Source organism: Sminthopsis crassicaudata, chromosome 1, assembly GCF_048593235.1.
Source record: "Sminthopsis crassicaudata isolate SCR6 chromosome 1, ASM4859323v1, whole genome shotgun sequence".
NCBI classification, from domain to species: domain Eukaryota; kingdom Metazoa; phylum Chordata; class Mammalia; order Dasyuromorphia; family Dasyuridae; genus Sminthopsis; species Sminthopsis crassicaudata.
In genome coordinates, this window is record NC_133617.1 from 465,430,300 (window position 1) to 465,449,238 (window position 18,939).

At 33.7% G+C, this 18,939-nt stretch overlaps 1 protein-coding gene across 4 annotated transcripts in view; it reads left to right on the forward strand.

Annotated features, from left to right (window-relative positions):
- The window catches only part of ECPAS (Ecm29 proteasome adaptor and scaffold), a 155,650-nt gene that overhangs the window by 31,703 nt on the left and 105,008 nt on the right, over positions 1-18,939 (forward strand). For all 4 annotated transcript variants that reach the window (XM_074280886.1, XM_074280885.1, XM_074280887.1 and 1 more), the window contains one exon: positions 13,164-13,294. In XM_074280886.1, the coding sequence (XP_074136987.1) occupies positions 13,164-13,294 (131 nt within the window). The remainder of the gene's footprint in view (positions 1-13,163; positions 13,295-18,939) is intronic.

Consider the following 18,939-nt stretch of genomic DNA (forward strand, 5'->3'; position numbering starts at 1 on the left):
CTTGTACCAGTATATTGTAAGGGAAATACTGTGCAGTCTTTATAATACTATATAAAAATGAACTTGCTATCATTATCGTTATTAATCATTAAGATTGCAAGCTATACTAAACTTCTTTCCTATGTTTTGTTGATTTTTGTTAGTAGATTCACATCAACCCTGAACTAAATCAATTTAGTCTTTGCCTTTTCTTATAAATTTTGGATGAGCAAAAAGAATGCATTATTGAGATCCTGATGTGGAGAACCAATGGACAGTATTCATTTTTTGGAATTGGTAATGGTCTTTTGCCAATTATAAATCATTAAGCCTTAGAGTTAAGCTTTGAAAGTCAGATTTCATCCCATAACAGGACTGATTTTACAGTGAGGCAGAGAAAAGAGAAGTGGGGCTGCTGCTCAAAAGAAAGGAATTTGCGCCAGAGAAAGTTATTTCATTAGCACCTGCTACATCCAATATTATTTTCTGTCTGACTCCAATTTAATCTCCTTGGATTCAGACCACTGCTTTATATTCTATTTCGAGTATCACCTACGAAATTTTATTCCATTCCAACCGAACTTTGATTTAACTTGGTCTAATCTCTAGAATCGTGTGTGTGTGTGTGTGTGTTCGTGTGTGTGTGTGTGTGTGTGTGTGTGTGTGTGTGTGTGTGTGTGTGTGTGTGTGTGTAGAGTCACTAAGCATTTATTAAGTTTATTAAGCACTTACTATATGTCAGGTAGCACTGGAAACACATAAAAAGACAGAAATAGTCCTCCTACCTCTAAGGATCTCACATTCAAATGGGACAGATAACATATAAACAACTGTTTACATACCAGATAGTAATCTTCCTTTAAAAGCTGGTAATATGTATTTCATCCCCAATATGGTAAAGTGGAAAGAGCACTACATTTATAGGTAGGAAATGACGGAATCAACATTTGACCCAGATTACTATCTCTATGACCTTGGAAAAATCACTTAACCTAGACTTCTGAATGTTTTCTAAACTATAAAATGAGGAATTGGACTCTGTATTTTCTGAGATACTTTCTAGCTCTGACACAGTACAGGCTTTAAGAAAGCAAGTTATTGGTAGAAATAGTAGGAGGTTGTGGTCAGAGTAGAATATTTCAAGGTATTGAAAGTGATGTATTTTTGTGACATGAGGTATCTGAGGGCAGTTGAGGAGGCTGTAATTAGAGAACTAAGTTCAGATTTGGTCTCAGACACTTATTAGCTGAGTGCCTCAGGGCAATAACCTCCTACCTCAGTTTCCTCAATGATAAAATAAAGATAATAAAAGAACCTACTTCTCAGAGTTGGTGTGAGTATCCAATGAGATGGCCTTGTGGATAGAGAGAGAGCTAGGAAGACTCATCTTCACAAATTCATAAATGTTTAACTATAGGACCCTGGACAAGTTACTTTTAACCCTGTTTGCATTGGTTTCCTCATCTGTAAAATGATCTGGAGAAGGAAAGGCAAACTACCACTCTGGAAGTCTTGGCAAGAAAACCCCAAAAAAGGGCTACAAAGATTGTTGGACACAACTGAAATGACTAAGCAACAACAACAACAATGTACCTCAGTGACATAGTAGGTGCTATATGAGGATTTATTCCTTTCCTTTTCCTTCCCCTATTCATACAGCTTTGTAGTTAAGTGGTAGTGGTAAAGAGATCACTAGAATTAAGAAGGCAAATGAATATTAACTAGAATGTTGAAAGAATGAATAATATTAAGAATATTGAAGTCCCAGAGAAGATTGGAAGAGAATGTTCCGAATCACTTACTTATGTCATTGAGGAATTTGAGAATGTTAAACTGAAAACAGATAAATAAGAGTATATAAATTGCTTTCATGAACTTCAAAATAGGGAATGTTATATTGAAGAATAGGAGTAGAAGAATAAATAGTATGGAAGGGATGGACAGGAATCAAGGACTTTAACCAACATTTCTTTATAGTCTAGAAATTCTGGGGGGATTAGGAGAATATATGAGGCTGAGGTAGAGAAGGTTGTAGAATCTAAGGGAAAAATTCACATTAGTGAGTAGGTACAAAATGTTGGGAAAATTTGAGACTATATTGGGCATTTGAAAATAGAGCAGTATTCCAAAGGACATATTAGACTGGATTAGGAGAAGTAGGGGGAAGGATGGAGATGGCCAGAAGATTACATAATCATTCTGGATAAGGTAAAAGCTTCTTTTTTATAGCCTGACATCCCAGAGATAAAAACCAAGGTTGATAAAAATGGGAGAATAAATATTTTGATGTAGATTTGCATGGCATTTTAGTAGTTGAGGGGAAATTTGTGTGACTGGCAAGAATTAGATAGTAGAATAACTTGAAGAATTTACAACTTACTTAATTTATAAATGGAATTTGTAATATTGGTTTATGGTTTGGTCTAAGTGTTTATGAACAGGATTTTAGCCATACATGTTCTTTTTCTCACAATGCTGGTCCTGGAACATCCTGGTTCTTACAAACATCATGAAAAGATTCTTGCTCTATTTTATGTGTTCTGTAATCCAGTGTTATAACTGGCTTGCTTGCTTTTTCTCATACGAAACATTCCATGTACTTTCCAGGCATTTAGATTGACTGTCTCCGTGCCTGGTATGCTTTTTCTTATTCACTTCTGTCTCTTGGCATCCATGGCTTCTGAAAAAAGCCTCATTTTGATAGTTTAGAAAACAGAGGTCCAGGTTAAGTGATTTTCCACAAGATCATAGAGGTAGGAAGTGGCAGAAACAACATTTGACCCAGTTTACTAACTATAAATGTAATGCTCTTTCCACTTTACCATATCAGTGATAAAATAAATATTGCCAGCTTTTAAAGGAAGATTGCTAACTGGTATATAAACAGTTGTTTGCATGTTAAAAATCCTGTGTTCTAGGAGTGGCCTTTCTGGTACTTCTAGGCAGTTCAGCCTTTCTAAAGTTAATGTTCCTTTTACTTTGGAGTTATTGGATATATGCCTCTTTATCTACATGATGATATCATCATCATTAACAAGTAAGCTATGTGAATAGAATGATTATTTTTGTTTTTGAACCTCCATGTCAATACACACAATGCCCAGCACAGTAAGCACTTAATAGATACTTGTAGATTGATTCTAACTTTTCTATTTATATATGAGAAAAGTTTTCTGTTTAGCATTTTTTGAAAAGTTAGAGCTATATGGCAAAGCTTCTAAAACTGTGGGTTATGACCCTATGTGGGGTCTTGTAACTGAATGTGAAATTGTGAGTTATTATTAGTAAATATTTAATTTGTATACCTATTTTATATACCTATGTACTTGGGGTTGCAGAAAAGTTTCTTGGGTGAAAGGGGGTTGAAAATGGAAAAAGTATAAGAAGCCCTGGTATGTGACATATTTCTGACTTTCATTATTTATATTAGCACTATTGCTTAAAACTACATTTCCCATAATAGTGCTAAGGTTTTGTTTTTTTCTGGTTTGTTTTTTTGCTGTGCTAACAATTCATTTTATGAATAAAGTGGGAGAGATTGCAAGATTTAAAAATTATATACATGATATAAAAAGTGTCACACAGATATTGTGAAAAACTGTGATGGTGATATTTATCTCTTTACTTTTCGTTCTCTGCCAAAAAAAATGCATTTTCTTCATTTCAAGGTCATTCATTATTAAATACAGTGATCTTTTTTCTTTCTGTGCCATTCTTAAAAAAGTTTTACGAAAAGTTATTGGTTGAACATCAGTACAACTAGTTAAACTTGCTTGATTTGTATTATATCAGGCTAGTGTTAAAAGACTTAGAGGACTGCTTTCTGAATGTTACATGGCCCTTCATTGATGAATTTTTCAGAATACAGCTAGTCTTTTAACAAGAAGAAAATGTGACTAGGAATGATCTTTATTGTTGGCTGGGGGCATTCACATTGATGAGATCACAGATAGTATCCTTTGAAATAACTTAAAGAGATGGTTTTTTTTGAGGCTTTTATTAAAGGGGTGATGTGTTAGATGGAATCAGAGCTGGATCCAAATTTGACCTGATTGACAACATTTTATTGTTATTGTGCTGTCTATTTGATGTTACTAAGGATTTGTCTTTGATTCTGTGCTATTCAGCATTTTTCTTAGTGACTTGTTTGAAAGCATTGATAAATGCTTGTCAAATTTTCAAGGATATATAACTGGTAGGAATTGTTGAATAACCAAATCAGAATTTTAGGAAATTTTGGCCTTTTTGAACAATGGAGTAAATCTAATGAAATAAAATTTAATAAAGATAAATATCTGCAACTGAGTTCTCCAAATGACTTTCACAAGTACAAGTGAGGAAAGTATGGACAGACAGCAGTTCTGGGTAAAGATGATCTTAGGTTTTGTAAGCTTTGTAGGTTTCAGGAAGTTTTGTAAGTGTCCAGAAAAGTTAATGTGATTATATTAATGCATTAATAGAGGTATAATGTTTAGAAAAGTTTTTCTTTACATTCCAATAGGAATGCAAAGCAAATGTATAATTTTAGACATATAACTATAATGGATATACAAAATATGATTTTAGGCTGTTTATTTGAACAACATCTCTTGTGGCAGCAACTTCCTCTTTGTATTCTTCAAAGTGTCAAAATAATTTTTCTTTGAATTGTGGAAATTTATTAAGAAAAACCTTTTAATGTATAAATGAGTAAGGTTTTATTGTGTATTTATTGATGAGAAATATATATTGATGAAGATTAGAATATGAGACTTTCTAAACCCTTCTATGACTTTATCAAAATCGTTCATCAAATCGTTCCTGTGACTTTTTTTAAATAATTTTTTTTGGTCAATTAAAGAAAAAAAGCTTATCTATGCACACAACAGAACACACAAAAAAAGGATTTTATAGTAAATCATTAATCTTTGGTAGCTTTTTTAAAAAGTTAGATAATTCTACATGCTACTTTCAAAACTCTTGCTTGGCTCTGCTTTCTCTCTGAAGTTTATTCTATATGTTACAATGTTAGGATTCTTACAAGGTGCTAAGTCACCTTGGATAGAGACAATAATTATCTAATTTAGCATGGTTCAGTATGATTGATCTGACCCTACAAAGAGATGTTATGGGCCAGAACTTGAAACAAGGTACTGAGTGGAATTGAGGAGACAATGGTTAAATCTAGTTTAGCATTGATTTAATCCTACAACAAATAATGGTTTCCTCCTGATATAATGATTGGTGTGTACTCAGTGTGGAACATATAAGCGAGAAGCTCTCAGGACCAAGGGGACTTTGGGAGATTCACAACTAGGATTGACTTCTGGGAGATTCACAAGCCCACAGAAATCCACACAAGATTCATTCCCACTTCCACCTTTGTGCTGGATGGAGACATTAGGAAGATAAGAAGCTGAAGCTGGCAGAGACAAAGGAGTAGCAGCAAGAGCTCTCTGGAGCCAAGGAGAGCTGAAGGCCTCCAGAAAACTAGCTGAGCCCCTAGTGAAGGAGATAAGATTTTGGAAGAGACAATAGAGAATTTGGACTTGAACTCTTGGCTGCATTTGAGGTGATTATTGAAACTGAACTGAAACTAAGGCTGCTCCCAGAAGCTCCCCAAGAAACCTTCAGACAGAGAACGATTACAATTTAGAGAACAGAACATCACATTTTGGCACCTGAACATGGGACAGATACAATCCTGATTTCAGTGGAAAAGCCTTTGATCCTGATCCAGTGGAAAAGTCTCTCTGACCCAGAAATTAGGGTGATACAACAAGGAAACTTTGTTAAAGAGCTAAAGTAATATTTCAGTGAAATGGGGCAAATTTTTAGAAAACAGCTTTCTGTTTCTCTTCAAGGAAAATGTTTAGAGAGTATTGTCAAGGTTTTGAAAAGCCATGGATTGATTATAATTTTGGAGGAGATCACTGAACTTTAAAAAATTGTGCAGTACATATCTCCTTGGTTTTCTATGGAAAAAGAATTGGATCTAGTGGAATAGAAATTAGTAGGAGAGCAACTTTGTCAATACTACAACAAAAATGGACCTGACTCAATTTCCAAATACATACACTTAATACATACAATTTAATACAAGTGGCTTTAAGAAATTATATAAGTGTTAGACTAAGGAAAAAGAAGAAAGAGCAGGAGGGGGAGGATCCAACTAAACTAGGTGAAAAGGATGAATCAGATAACAGTGGAGTTAAGTATAATTCTGAGTATGGCACTTCACTACAGGAGCATTTCCCATCTCCTCCTCTCAATCCTTCATGGGTGGAGGAAGAAGGAGGAGGGGAAGGAGCAGTAATACAAACAGAATCACCTATGAAGCAGCCTATGAAAAGATTAGAAAAAGCATTGGTTAAGGCAAAAAATTAAGGAAAGGATATATCTGATTTTATAGATGTATACCTTGTGGTTGAAGAGCTTGACTCTTCAGGTCAAAAAAGGAGAAGATACACTCCTTTTGATTTGGATAAAATTAAGGATTTGAAAAAAGGTTGCACTCTTTATGGGGCTACATCATCTTATGTTAAAATGTTACTAGATAATTTGGCTTATGAAATCCTAACCCCTAATGACTGGAAATGCATAGCAAAGACATGTTTAGAACCTGGACAAAACTTGTTGTGGCTTTCAGAGTATCATGAATTATGTAGGATTCAAGTCAGACACAATAGACAAACCAGGAGTTAACACACAAGTCACTTTTGACCAACTAGCAGGTGAAGGTCAGTATAGAGAGAATTCAGAACAGATTTATTATCCCATAACAATGTCCCAAAGCAAATTTCTAAGGCTGCAACAAAAGCTTGGGGTTTCCTCCCTGGACGAAAAGATCAAGGGGAAGCCTTCACAAAAATAAAGCAAGGTCCCGATGAACCTTTTGTGGATTTTTGTGGGACATTTGCAAACAGCTGTAACAAGAATCATTGGAGAAAATGCAGTTACAGAAATAATGACCAGATATCTGGCTATGGAAAATCCAATAAGGTTTGCAAAAGAATTATATGGGGACTATATTTCCTTTAGAGGAGATCATAAGATGCTGTGCTACAATGGGCACAAATGCTTATTATACTCAGACTATGATGAACGTGGAAAGACAGGGTCCCTCGTGGCAAGGGACTCCTAGAAAAACTCGTCAATGTTTTCAATGTGGAAAAGTTGGACATCTAAGAGCCCAATGTAGATATGGAGATAGAGTGAGAAGACTTTGTTACTTTGGCTACTAAGGACAAATACATCAGCAATGCCAGCTGTGCTGATTATAATCTCAAACCTAAAATCCTATGTCTAAAATGCCACAAGGGCTTCCATTGGGCCTCAGAATGTAGATTGGCCCGGGGAAATGAGAGGTGGGGCCTAGCTTCAAGGCCTCAATCAAAAGAGAGGTGGAGCATGATGGCAGCTGAGGTTATACCCAGAGAGCCTTTAGAAGGTCAGGACTCTGATGTGATCAACCAGCAGAAAAGCAATCACATGGCAGAAAGAGATTACCTGATCAGTCAGTCAAAAAGCAATCAGATAGCAGAAATGGATTGCACTTGGGGAGAATACAGGCCTTTTTAACCAACAAGGCAGTGTCCAGTGCAAACAGCTCCAATGTAATCGCCAGATGATGAGAAGAGATTTAGAAAATGGTAAATAGAAGGGAATTAGATGAAAAATTGTTGATTAAAGACTGTTGTAGGACTTGAAAACCAGCAGGAATCATTGGATTCCTTGAGATGAAAAATTGTTGATGAGACTATTGCAGGACTTCAAAAGTTGCAGGAATTATTGAATTCCTGGCACATGAACTAATGGACAATGGATTGCTTTTGGGCTATTTCTAGAATTTATGGATATGTATAATTCCTCATGTGTTATGTTACTCTGTGCTTATGTAATTTATGTAATTATGTGTAATATATCCCATATTGATGGATTTATGTATACCTGTTTCAAGTTAGCCCCTTCAGAAATCCGCTAATCTGATTTGATTTCCCATTTCCTTTGATGTTTTCATCTCCCTGAGAAGTCAGGGAGGGTGGGACCACCTACTTTTTATAATGTTTTCACTTCTTTTTTGAGGATTCAGGGAAGGAGTGATCCCCTTCTTTTTGGGGGTTCTTACCTCTTTGAGAAGTCAGGGAGCCCATGATCACCCTATGTTCTAAATCAAAAGAAAGGGGGGAGATGTTAGGATTCTTACAGGTGCTAAGTCGCCTTTGGATAGAGACAATTATCTAATTTAGCATGGTTCAGTATGATTGATCTGACCCTTCAAGGAGATGTTTTGGGCCAGAACTTGAAACAAGGTACTGAGTGGAATTGAGGAGACAGTGGTTAAACTACTTTAGCATTGATTTAATCCTACAACAAATAATGGTTTCCTTATGATATAATGATTGATGTATACTCAGTGTGAAACATATAAATGAGAAGCTCTTAGGACCAAGGGGACTTTGGGAGACACAAACCTATAGAAACCCACAATCCCACTCTCGGAGGCGAAGTCAAGATTCATTCCCACTTCCACCTTTGTGCTGGATGGAAACAGTGGGAAGATGAGATTGAAGCTGGCAGAGACAAAGGAGTAGCAGCAAGAGCTCTCTGGAGCTAAGGAGAGAGGAAGGCCCCCAGAAAACTAGTTGAGCCCCAAGTGAAGGAGATAAGATTTGGAAGAGACAATAAATAAAGGATTTGGACTTTAACTCCTGGCTGTATTTGAGGTGATTATTGAAACTGAACTGAAACTAAGGCTGTTCCCAGAAGCTCCCCAAGAAACCTGCACGCAGAGAAGGATTACAGTTTAGAAAACAGAACACCACATTATAAGAGCTCTCTTTTTTGCTATGGCCAATGGCTGACTTAAAGAGTCTTCTATGAGCCAAGTAGGGTCCCCTCCATGAGATACTCCCTCCCTCAATTAAAAACTAAGAGAAAGAAAAAGCCCCAAATAAGTATGGTCAAACAAAGCAAATCTCTAAATATACACAAATGTTTGGCCATGCTCAAAAGCATATTTCTGCACATTATGTCCATTACCTTTTTCTTTTTTAAAAAGTGAGTAAAATGTTTCATCATAGGTGTTTGATTGTAGTTCTCAAGCCTTTTATTATTTTTATTTTTTTAAATGGAGTTGCTGTCCTTTTAAATTGTCTGGTTCTGCTTACTTGACTGAGGGTCATCTCACACTACTAGTATTCTCTAAAATTGTCTTTTTCTTTATTTCTTGCAGAACAGTTCTATCATATTTATATAACACAATTTGTTTAGCTATTCCTAAGGTGCTCCCTTAGATTTTAATATTCTTTCGCCCACTCCTACCATCCTTCCCAGCCCATTTTGGTTTATCTGATGTCCATTCCCATCACTCCTTCCCTAATGTTTCTGTATTTTTTGTATACTCTTCTCATGTACCCCAGTTGTGAGAATTGCGAGTTCCATCTTCTTCTCCTTTCTGTATACTTATATGTTTCTTACTTTATCTTATCATAGAACCCTTTGAACAGTACCTCTTTTTCCTTTTTAATAAACTTTGAAGACATTTAATTCTGAAAAGGCACTAATTGCTTTTCTCATCAGGATGTTAACAGTATGTTATCATATGGTCTCTTCCTAATGTTCAAACTTACCTTTCTAGGTTTCTCTTGACTAATGTTTGCTCTAATATTTCTTGCTGTTTTATGGGGTCATTGATTTCTATGTGGACTGTTCTGATTCTCAAGAAAGTCATTTCTTGGCTAAGATTTACCTTTTTTTTTTTTTTCCTTGTAAGTACATTCACCTACTTCCTTACTCAAGAGTTTTTATTTCATCATATCTATGTCTTTTTTCTCCTTGGTATGTAGTCCTCATGGAAAATCCTTGCTGGTAACTGAAACTTGATATTTTGCTTTTTTTTTTTTTTTAAATCATCTCTCACCTGTCAGTTTTTGTTCAGTTCATACAACCATCATTTTAGTTCAGCTGTTTGATTATTTCTTGACTAGACTATTGCAATAGCCTCCTTATTGGTCTCCCTATCTCAGTTTTCTTCCTTCTCTACTTTATTCTTCACACATCTGCTTTTGTTTTTGTTTTTGGTTTCAAAACCAGTAAAAATTTATTTTATTCTGTCCTTTCGCCATTAGCAGAAAATCATAGGAGAAAAAAAAAGCATTTTTTTGTTTATAAATATGAATGCAGTCTTGATCATAATCTGAAAATAGGATGGGGAAAACATAGAAAATGGGCTATACCTGCTGTATGGGGGAATAGTGCTTAGGGGAAGAAAAACTATTTGGTATTATAAATTAGGAGGATAGTGGGTGAAATTCAAGGGCAGTAGCTTGACATATACCCCACTTAGGAACAATGGCACAATTAATTTGATCATGATCATATTTCTAGAACTGGAAGAGTAGGAAATGAGAGAAAAGAGTAGTTTTCGGGAACAAAAAAGAGAGAAATTGCTAGAGAAGTGAGGTCTGATGCCTGAGTCTTTTCTGAAATCCAATCTGAGAATAGCAACCCACAATTCAGACAACTATTGCTCCATAGCACAATTTCTATAGGGTGGCAAGACTGTTGAAGTTATTCTGGAGGGGAAATGAATTGGGATATGGTAGGTGAAGCTCTTCTGAAGTAGTGGTCTAGAAATACTAATTGTCAGTGGTGGTAAATAGGAAGACAGCTGGACCCTTTTGCATCTAGGATCAAATATTATTTATTTTTATCTTGTCCTTTATTAGTTTCTTTTTTCTATAAGTTTTATGATATATTACTAGTCTAGTGATGCATGCATATAATTTATAAATAAATATATACATTGGGATTATGTGTTAAACTTTTTTTTTAAACTGATGGTATATATGACCAAAAATATTTATGAATTTCAGTTCTGAGCCCTCTTTGTTCTTCACTTTCTCTTTTAGTGATCTTGCCACTTCCCACGGACTTCCATTATCTCTATTCATTTAGATGACTTATAAGTCCAGACCTGAGCTTCAATCCCACATCACCAGCTACTGTTAAAACACTTCTAAGGGGATATCCCTATGGCATTTCAAACTCTTCTCTTCCTTCTGCACCCTTCTCTCCCCAAATCCAAATCCACTCTAAATTTCATTCCTTCCATTCCTTCCATTCATTGCTACCTCTTTCCTTCTAAACATTTAAGTTTATAACTTTGGATTTATCGTTGTTAACTCTTCCCCTCATTTCTTATATCTAGTCAGTTGTAGAATATTCTATCTTCACACCATTTCTTTCTTGTATCCCGTTGCCTACATTTAGGTCATTTTTGTCATTTTTCCTGGACTAGTGCTATAGCTTCTTTATTGGACTTATATCTCCCATGTTCCACCTGCACCTCAGTTCCTTATCTATACTTCACACAGTTGCCAAAATCTTCTACAACTACAGGTCTGACCACATCATTCTTCTGTTTATGAACTTTAAATCTATAGGATAAAATCTAAGTTCCTTAGCTTACCATTTAAAACTTTTCTCAATCTGTCTTCAGTTTAACCTTTCCCCCCCTTTATGTTCAATTACTGTATCACATATTCTTCAAGCTTGCCAAATTGAACTACGTAACTATTTTTCAAACTTGGTAATCCATAGCCTTCCTCTGTGCTTTTGAACCGGTACTCTCCCCTGCCTGGAATACTCTCTTCTTTCATCATCTATTTTTTTTAAGAATCATCTCATATTGCCATCATTTTTCAATCCTTTCCTGAGTTGTCCTTCAGTTGTTAAGAGAGAGATATTTAAATTATTAATACAAGTTATGTACATATTCAAATCCCTGCTTATATATACTTAAAAGGAGAAATATAGGGGAACCCGAATGAAACTTCTAGGTCTGGTGACTTTGCTTCCTATTTCCAACATTTGGCTTGTAATAGGGACTAATTGAAATGGTTATTGGATTGATTGCTTGGTTTTGAGAGTGGGTTAGAAGGCATATTTGTGAATCTCAGCCTTAAAACATTGCTCTTAGAGCAATAGTTCACAATCCTAGTTGAATAATAGCTTCAAGGAGTGTCATGAAATTCTCTGTCTCTGTTTCTCTCTCACTCTCCTTCTCCCCCCTCCCCCGCATACAAAATATAGGATATAATATATAAATATATACAAAATAGGATGTAAAATATCTTTGTGATTCATTTGTAGAGAGAATTTCTGGAAGAGGAACTGCTTCTATCAATTTAAAAGTCAGTAGTTCTTTCTCTACTACACCATGCTGTTTCTCATTTGTGTGGGTTTTTCATTTCATCCTTAGACTCAGTAAAAGAAACCTAGTAAATGAAATGGCAAGGACATACATACATACACACACACACACACACACACACACACACACACACACACACACACATATATATTGTGCATTGTGTTCATACTTACATGCATACATTTTGGTACAGGGAGAGAATCGGAGAGCAATTCTTGATTGACATGATTCTGAAGAAGTTCAAAATCATAGCCTTAGATCTAGGGTTGTAGGATTGTGGGACTATCCCTTAAGTTTTCTGTGAAGTGGCTCAGCTACCACTGAGTCGGGACTCTTGATACTAGATAGAACTGGGTTTGAGATTTTGAGTCTTTTTATAGGTCTTTATTATCTTCCCCAAAAAGGCAAATCTCTCTTCGCTTTTGTCATCTCTTGTCTTTAAGGGTTGTATTTCATTGAGTTATAAGATACTTATACAAACAATAACAAAGTGTTCAGAAGTCCTTCAGAGATTATAGAATAAAGAGAAAAGATTGGTTGTTAGTCTTTCCCCATTTCCTTTTTAAAAGAATTTAATGACTATGTGAAAAGATCTTAATAGTTGTATCAGAGACCAGTTATATGGTTATGGGTTCTGAATGACCACATTCCTGACTATTTCTCTTGCTGACTTTGAGGATGGACTAGAACTCTCTATTGGTTCTCTCTTTTTGTTATTTTGACAGTGGGTTAACTTTATAAAATCGTAGTACCTAGATTCTTGGAAACTTGTGTTTATTAGACTGACACTCCCTTCCTCTTCTCTACTTATGTATATGTATTTTAACGACTGTCCTTTTTGACATTCTGATTCTTCATTAATAGTTTGCCTTTACTTAGTTATTAGTGATGTTTCTTAACTTGATGAAGAAGGTTAGAAAAAAAATCCTGATATTTGAATTTGTGATTTGCTATGTTTTCATACTTTTTTTTCCTTTTCAAATTTCAGATCAACTTGAGCGAGTCTTCTTACGACTTGGTCATGCTGAAACAGATGAGCAGTTACAGAATATTATCTCTAAATTCCTTCCTCCTGTTTTGCTCAAACTGTCTAGCACACAAGAAGGAGTACGCAAAAAAGTAAGTTGTTGATACCTGTTGATGGAACTGAGTTCTTGATTAAATTGATATGTTTTGTAAGATTATTTTTGAGATTCTATAATTATCTATTCTATATGCTCTTAGTGACTTGTCTAACCTTCACTTCTTTAGCAGGTATTTATTAAGTATATGCTGCAAGTTTAATTGTTGCCTTCTTAAATACCTGTACTCTGGTTGTCATGTCAACACTATTACATATAAAGTTAGTTTATTCTGGGAATGATTCTCCTTGTTTAGAATTGTATTCCTGTTTCTTCAAAAAACTGAGACAAAATAGGCTTAATTAGTCCTCTTGCAATCCATGATAATGAGTTAAGCTGACCTCTTTATGTAACTTGGCCATTTTAGCCAGATTTTAAAATTTGAGATAATTTTGAATTAGCATTTTGACAATAAGTAGTGGCTGTATTTTCAGGATTTTTTTTATACTGTGTTACATATGGGAAATTATTTTAAGGAAACATATTCTTGAATTAAGGCCAGATCATTTAATTTTAAAAAATCTTTTAAATGTTTAGTTTATTTTTTTTTGCTTCCCAAGGATTAATGCTTTATAATATGTAGAAAGAATCTCAGACATACTTGACAAATATAATTAAGATCTGCTTTAATATTGTAGTGATAAGAAAATCACCATTTCTGAAGAAAACCAGTTTCAATTTTGGATGGCCCTACACCAAAATCTTTTTTTAGTCACCTTGTCAGAAAAGAAATTTTAGTCTGCTAGGATATCTCTGGAGTGCCATGTTGCCCCTCATTTGTTACTACTTCCTTTTCTGAGATTTTCAAAGACCATCTTTTTGATAATACGTTCTAGAATTTTGACAGGAAATAGAAGTAAAAAAAAAATTGGCTTATGGTTTGAAAGAAACCTTTCTCCTCTTGGCCTTTTTGAAAATCAGCACTTTTGCCTCTTTAGTTGTGTATGTATCATATTTCTTAATTTTCATGATTTTTCAAAATTTTTTCATTGGCTTAAAATTTTTATCTGCTCTTTCAGTGACCTGGAATTCATTTCATTGGAATATGATTATTTGCTGTGACCAAGTGCTTGTTATAATCCCTTTACTTATCTGGGACTTTTGTATATATAATCTTATTTACTTATTTTTATTTTCTTTTTTGGTTAGATAAGTGACAGAGTAGATAGAGCACAGGCAGTGACAGAGTGGATAGAGCACAGAGCCTTAAAGAAGCTAGTAGCCTACTAGATGATGGGTCCTTTAATTATAGCAGCCATTGAAACAAAACATGTTGCTACAGAAGAATTTGGCTGGAGGGGTGACATATATGGTATTATCAAAGAAATGTATGCCTGGAAAAGCAGGTGGGTCCTTCATGTAAGGAGAACAAGTGATAACCATTGGATAGTCTTTTTGCTCTGTTGGTGTTCATGTAATATCAAAAGATTTAGTGGTAGGACTCCCAGCACTTCAGATTTCTCTTATAGGAAATTTACAGTATGATAAAGATAACAATCTCACAAAATGAGAAGGTACAGATGAACTTTGATTTTCAACTTTAGAAGTAGTAACCACATAAGTGAAATAATTGAAGTTTTGCAGTATCTTTTCCAGAATAACACTACCAATTCATTCAACTGAATCATCTTTTGAGGCCCATTTGTTTTCCTCATTTCTCTGCTCTGGACCTACTTCAGATTATCAATGTTTTTACAAAAAGACATTCTGGGCAGCCCAGTCTAGAGTGGAGCATAATAGTCTAGATTTAGTCTGATTAGGGCAGAGTATAGAGTACAGTGAAGTTATCACTTCTCTAATTCTGGACATTCAATCCTGAGGATTCAACAATTAAATAAAGAAAAATAAATTCAATCATAATAGATATGTGTGGTCCAACAAAATGAGTTCCTTTGTTGGCCATATCCAAAAATATGTGTTTCATTCTGAATTTTAAATATATCACTCTTAGCAGGAGGATCAATGGAGCAAACTAGACAAGGAAAGATTAGAAATAATGGAACTCAATATCCCATTGTTTTATAAACTGAAAAACATAACTTATGTAGGAAAGTACTGGTTGTTCAGTAGAAACTGCTGGGGAAACTGGTGAGCAGTTTGGCAGAAATTAGGTTAGAACAACATCTTATGCTATGTTCTATAGTACAGTAGCAGAGTGGTGCAGTGGGGTAAAATGCTGGACCTAGAGTCAGGAGTATGAGTTCATATCCTCACTCAGACACTTAATAGCTATGTAAACCATTTGGAAAGTCATTTAACTTCTGTTTCCTTATTTTCCTTAAATGCAAAATAAGAATAATATCAATGTTATTAATATTTAATTATTAATTTTATTAATAATAATTAGGATCAAATGAAATAATTGATGGAAAGCTCTTAATACTGTGCCTGACACATAGTAGGCACTAATATGAATGCTAGTGATCATGGGTTCATGATCTTAATATTAAATATTATACCATTAAAAATTAGAATAGAAGTATCATATACCTCTCATAACTATAGGAAAAAGTTTTATTTTTAATCAAATAAAAGTAATTATAAAAGATAAAAGGTAAAGCATTTATCTGATGATATCAAACTAAAAAGCTTCTGTACAAACTAACTTAAAGCACTCAGGATAATAACTGGCCAAATTGGAAACATCTTTATATCAAATTTCTCCAGTAACAGTTTACTATACGAGATATACAAATAGTTTATATATATATATTATTTATTTATTTATTTTTAAGATTATATATATATATATATATAAAGTCCCAGATAAGTAAAGGGATTATCCCAAAAAAGAATGGCCATGTTTTGGGATATGGATGGCTAACAAGTTATGGTATATGAATATAATAGAATATTATCATGTTGTATGTAAGTAATATGAAGAATATTGAAAAAAAAGTGAGATGAAGAATATTGAAAAGCACACAAAAAATCTGATGCACAGTGAAGTAAACAGAACTAAGTAAGCAATATGCACAGCAAATACAATCATGTAAATGGAAAGAAAAATCACAAAAAAGTTAAAGTTGAATTTTGCAGAACTGCAGAGAATAAATATTGCTTAAAAGAAGTGCTATGAAAGACATTCCAAACCCACAGTCCACAAGAGTTATATATTATGCAAATTTTCAGGCTTTTTTGGTACTTTGACCAGTGTTTCTCATTTTTGTTTGCTTTTTCCTTTTTTGTGTGTTTCTTTAAAAATATTTGATATATGGTTTGCCTCATAGTGGGGGAAGAGGAAGAGATACTAGGAAAATTTTGGTGATGTAAAAACAAAACATCACTTAAAACTTATTTGAAAAAGATTTTAGCTTTCTTGAGATGAAGGACTTTTTATTTTTCTTTAAATGTATATTTCCAGTACTTTAGTGCTTCTCCTTGGCATATAGTAAGTGCTTAATAAATGCTTGTTGATTTGAAACAAATAAAGAAAATGCATTTGAAAAATTAGTTTTCACTTCAGGCTGGTAAAGTTAATTAATTTTCTTTTAAAAAAATTAATTCTGAATTTTAAGTTCATCATTCATCTGGCAAGAGGTAACTTATATGATTCACTTCTGGTCTTCTAAATTATGATTTATTGCATTAATCGAGAGTTCTGAAGTTTTTCAAAGTAGCTTTTCTTATGAGGTCATTTCATAAATTATTAGTGTTTCTAATTTTTCTTATTTTGTCATTTTTGTCAATTTTTGTAAATCTGATGGGTATGAAGTAGAACATAATAGTTATTTTCATTTATATATTTTTAAAATTATTAACTTGGAGAATTTTTTCACTTGTTTTTTCTTGATAGCTTGACTTTTCTCCTTTGCAAACTTCCATTTCTTATTCTTTGTTTATTTACTGAAGTATCTCTCAGTTTTATAGTTACATCAGCTTTAGCAACTGAGACTTTTATGAGAGAAATTTGGAAGAATTTTCTCCAGTTATTTTTTGTCTTATAATTTTAACTGCTTTTATTTTGGTTTTTAAAACTTTAAAAAATATTTTATGATTAAAATTGCCCATTTAATCGTTTGTAATCTTTTCTATCCCTTGTTTGATGATGGACTTTTTCCTATTTATAAGTTGAAATGGTCATTACTTTTCTTGTTTTTCTAATTTGCTCATGATGATATTTTCTATCTCAATCACATATTCATTTGGAGTTTATCTTGGAATAAATACAATGTGAGATAATGATATCTGACTAATTTAAGTCCTTTTTTCAATTAGTAGGGGTTTGAGGTATGTTAAACACCATATAACTTTTTATTTGCTTTTGTATGTTCCATACAAATAATCCTTTGGGAGCATAGTACTGAATTAATTTATTTATGTAGTATCATTTTTATTATATTAATGAGTAATATTTAGATTTCCCCTTAAATTTCCTTTAAATTAAATTCCCCTTAAAACCTTGTTTTTTTCTGCAAAAAGTGCTTTGTGGATTCATATTGTTTTTGAGCATGTCTTCATAAACAGTCTTTCAAATAATTTATATTTTCTCTGTTATTTTGAATGGAAATTCTCTTTTATTTTGGGTTACATATCCCAAGAAGACATTGGACAATTTCTAAGATAGACAACAGCTTCTTTATTAATCCTCAGCAAGAAGTCACTAATTACTATCATTCTTCTTGTCACATCCTTACTGGATCATTCACACACAAAAAAGCTGTGTAATATATCATTTTAAAAAGAATAAACAGCATATTTGTATGGGTGCTCCCTCTACTGATGCAGATTACAATTTATCTATCTTCTTTTTATCCTGTGCAATTCTCACCCAGTTCCTTCTCTGAATACTCTAGTATTCAATGGAGGGCTTTCTTCCAGACCTTTTGACATTGTATGGATTAAAGACTCACTGCAATTTCCAAAATGTTATAGTACTTCTTCTGAATTTCGACTGATTCGTTGTCCATTTGTAATATCTAAGATATATGTCACCCAACATTCTAATCTAAGCAATAATCACTTGTTATTCCAGTCGCTTTTTTTTCTGAATAGTTAAGCTTAATTATTCTGAATGAATTTACCATGAGCCAGGAACTTATTCTAAACAGTTTAAAGTCATTTGCCAACAAGAACACCTAAAATACCTCACTATTTTATTGGGAACTCTTCCATTTGGACTCTTATTGGACATTTTCTCTGACAGCACAATCTTCTTTTATGCCTTACTAATGATCAGTCAATTGAATGAAGTTTTTTTTTTTTTTTTTTTTTTTTTAATGTCTTTCTAGGAATATCTTGTAGGATATTAACATGTGAGATACTGTTTACTTCTATTTAAGGATATGTAGAATCAACTGCCTAAAGCAGAAAATTTCTTTATTAGAGCATTCAAAGCTGTATTTTGCTGAGAGGATCGGGGTATTTTGTATTCTGCATTTTGTGCTGGTGTTTATTATAGTTAATAAGCAGTATGCAATCTATAGAATCTTCTATTTCCCTTTTTAATCAATTGTATTACTAAAAAGATAGTCTACTGTAGAATATCATTTGTGAAAGATAATCTGTTCTTTTTCAAACATTTAAGCTAGATTTTCTCTCAACATATGTGTAGATTATTTTCATAGACCTCTTAGAGGGGTAGGAAAATCTAAGTCTATGAGCCATTGGTTATTGATATTTTTTCAGTTGCCTTTTTTAGTT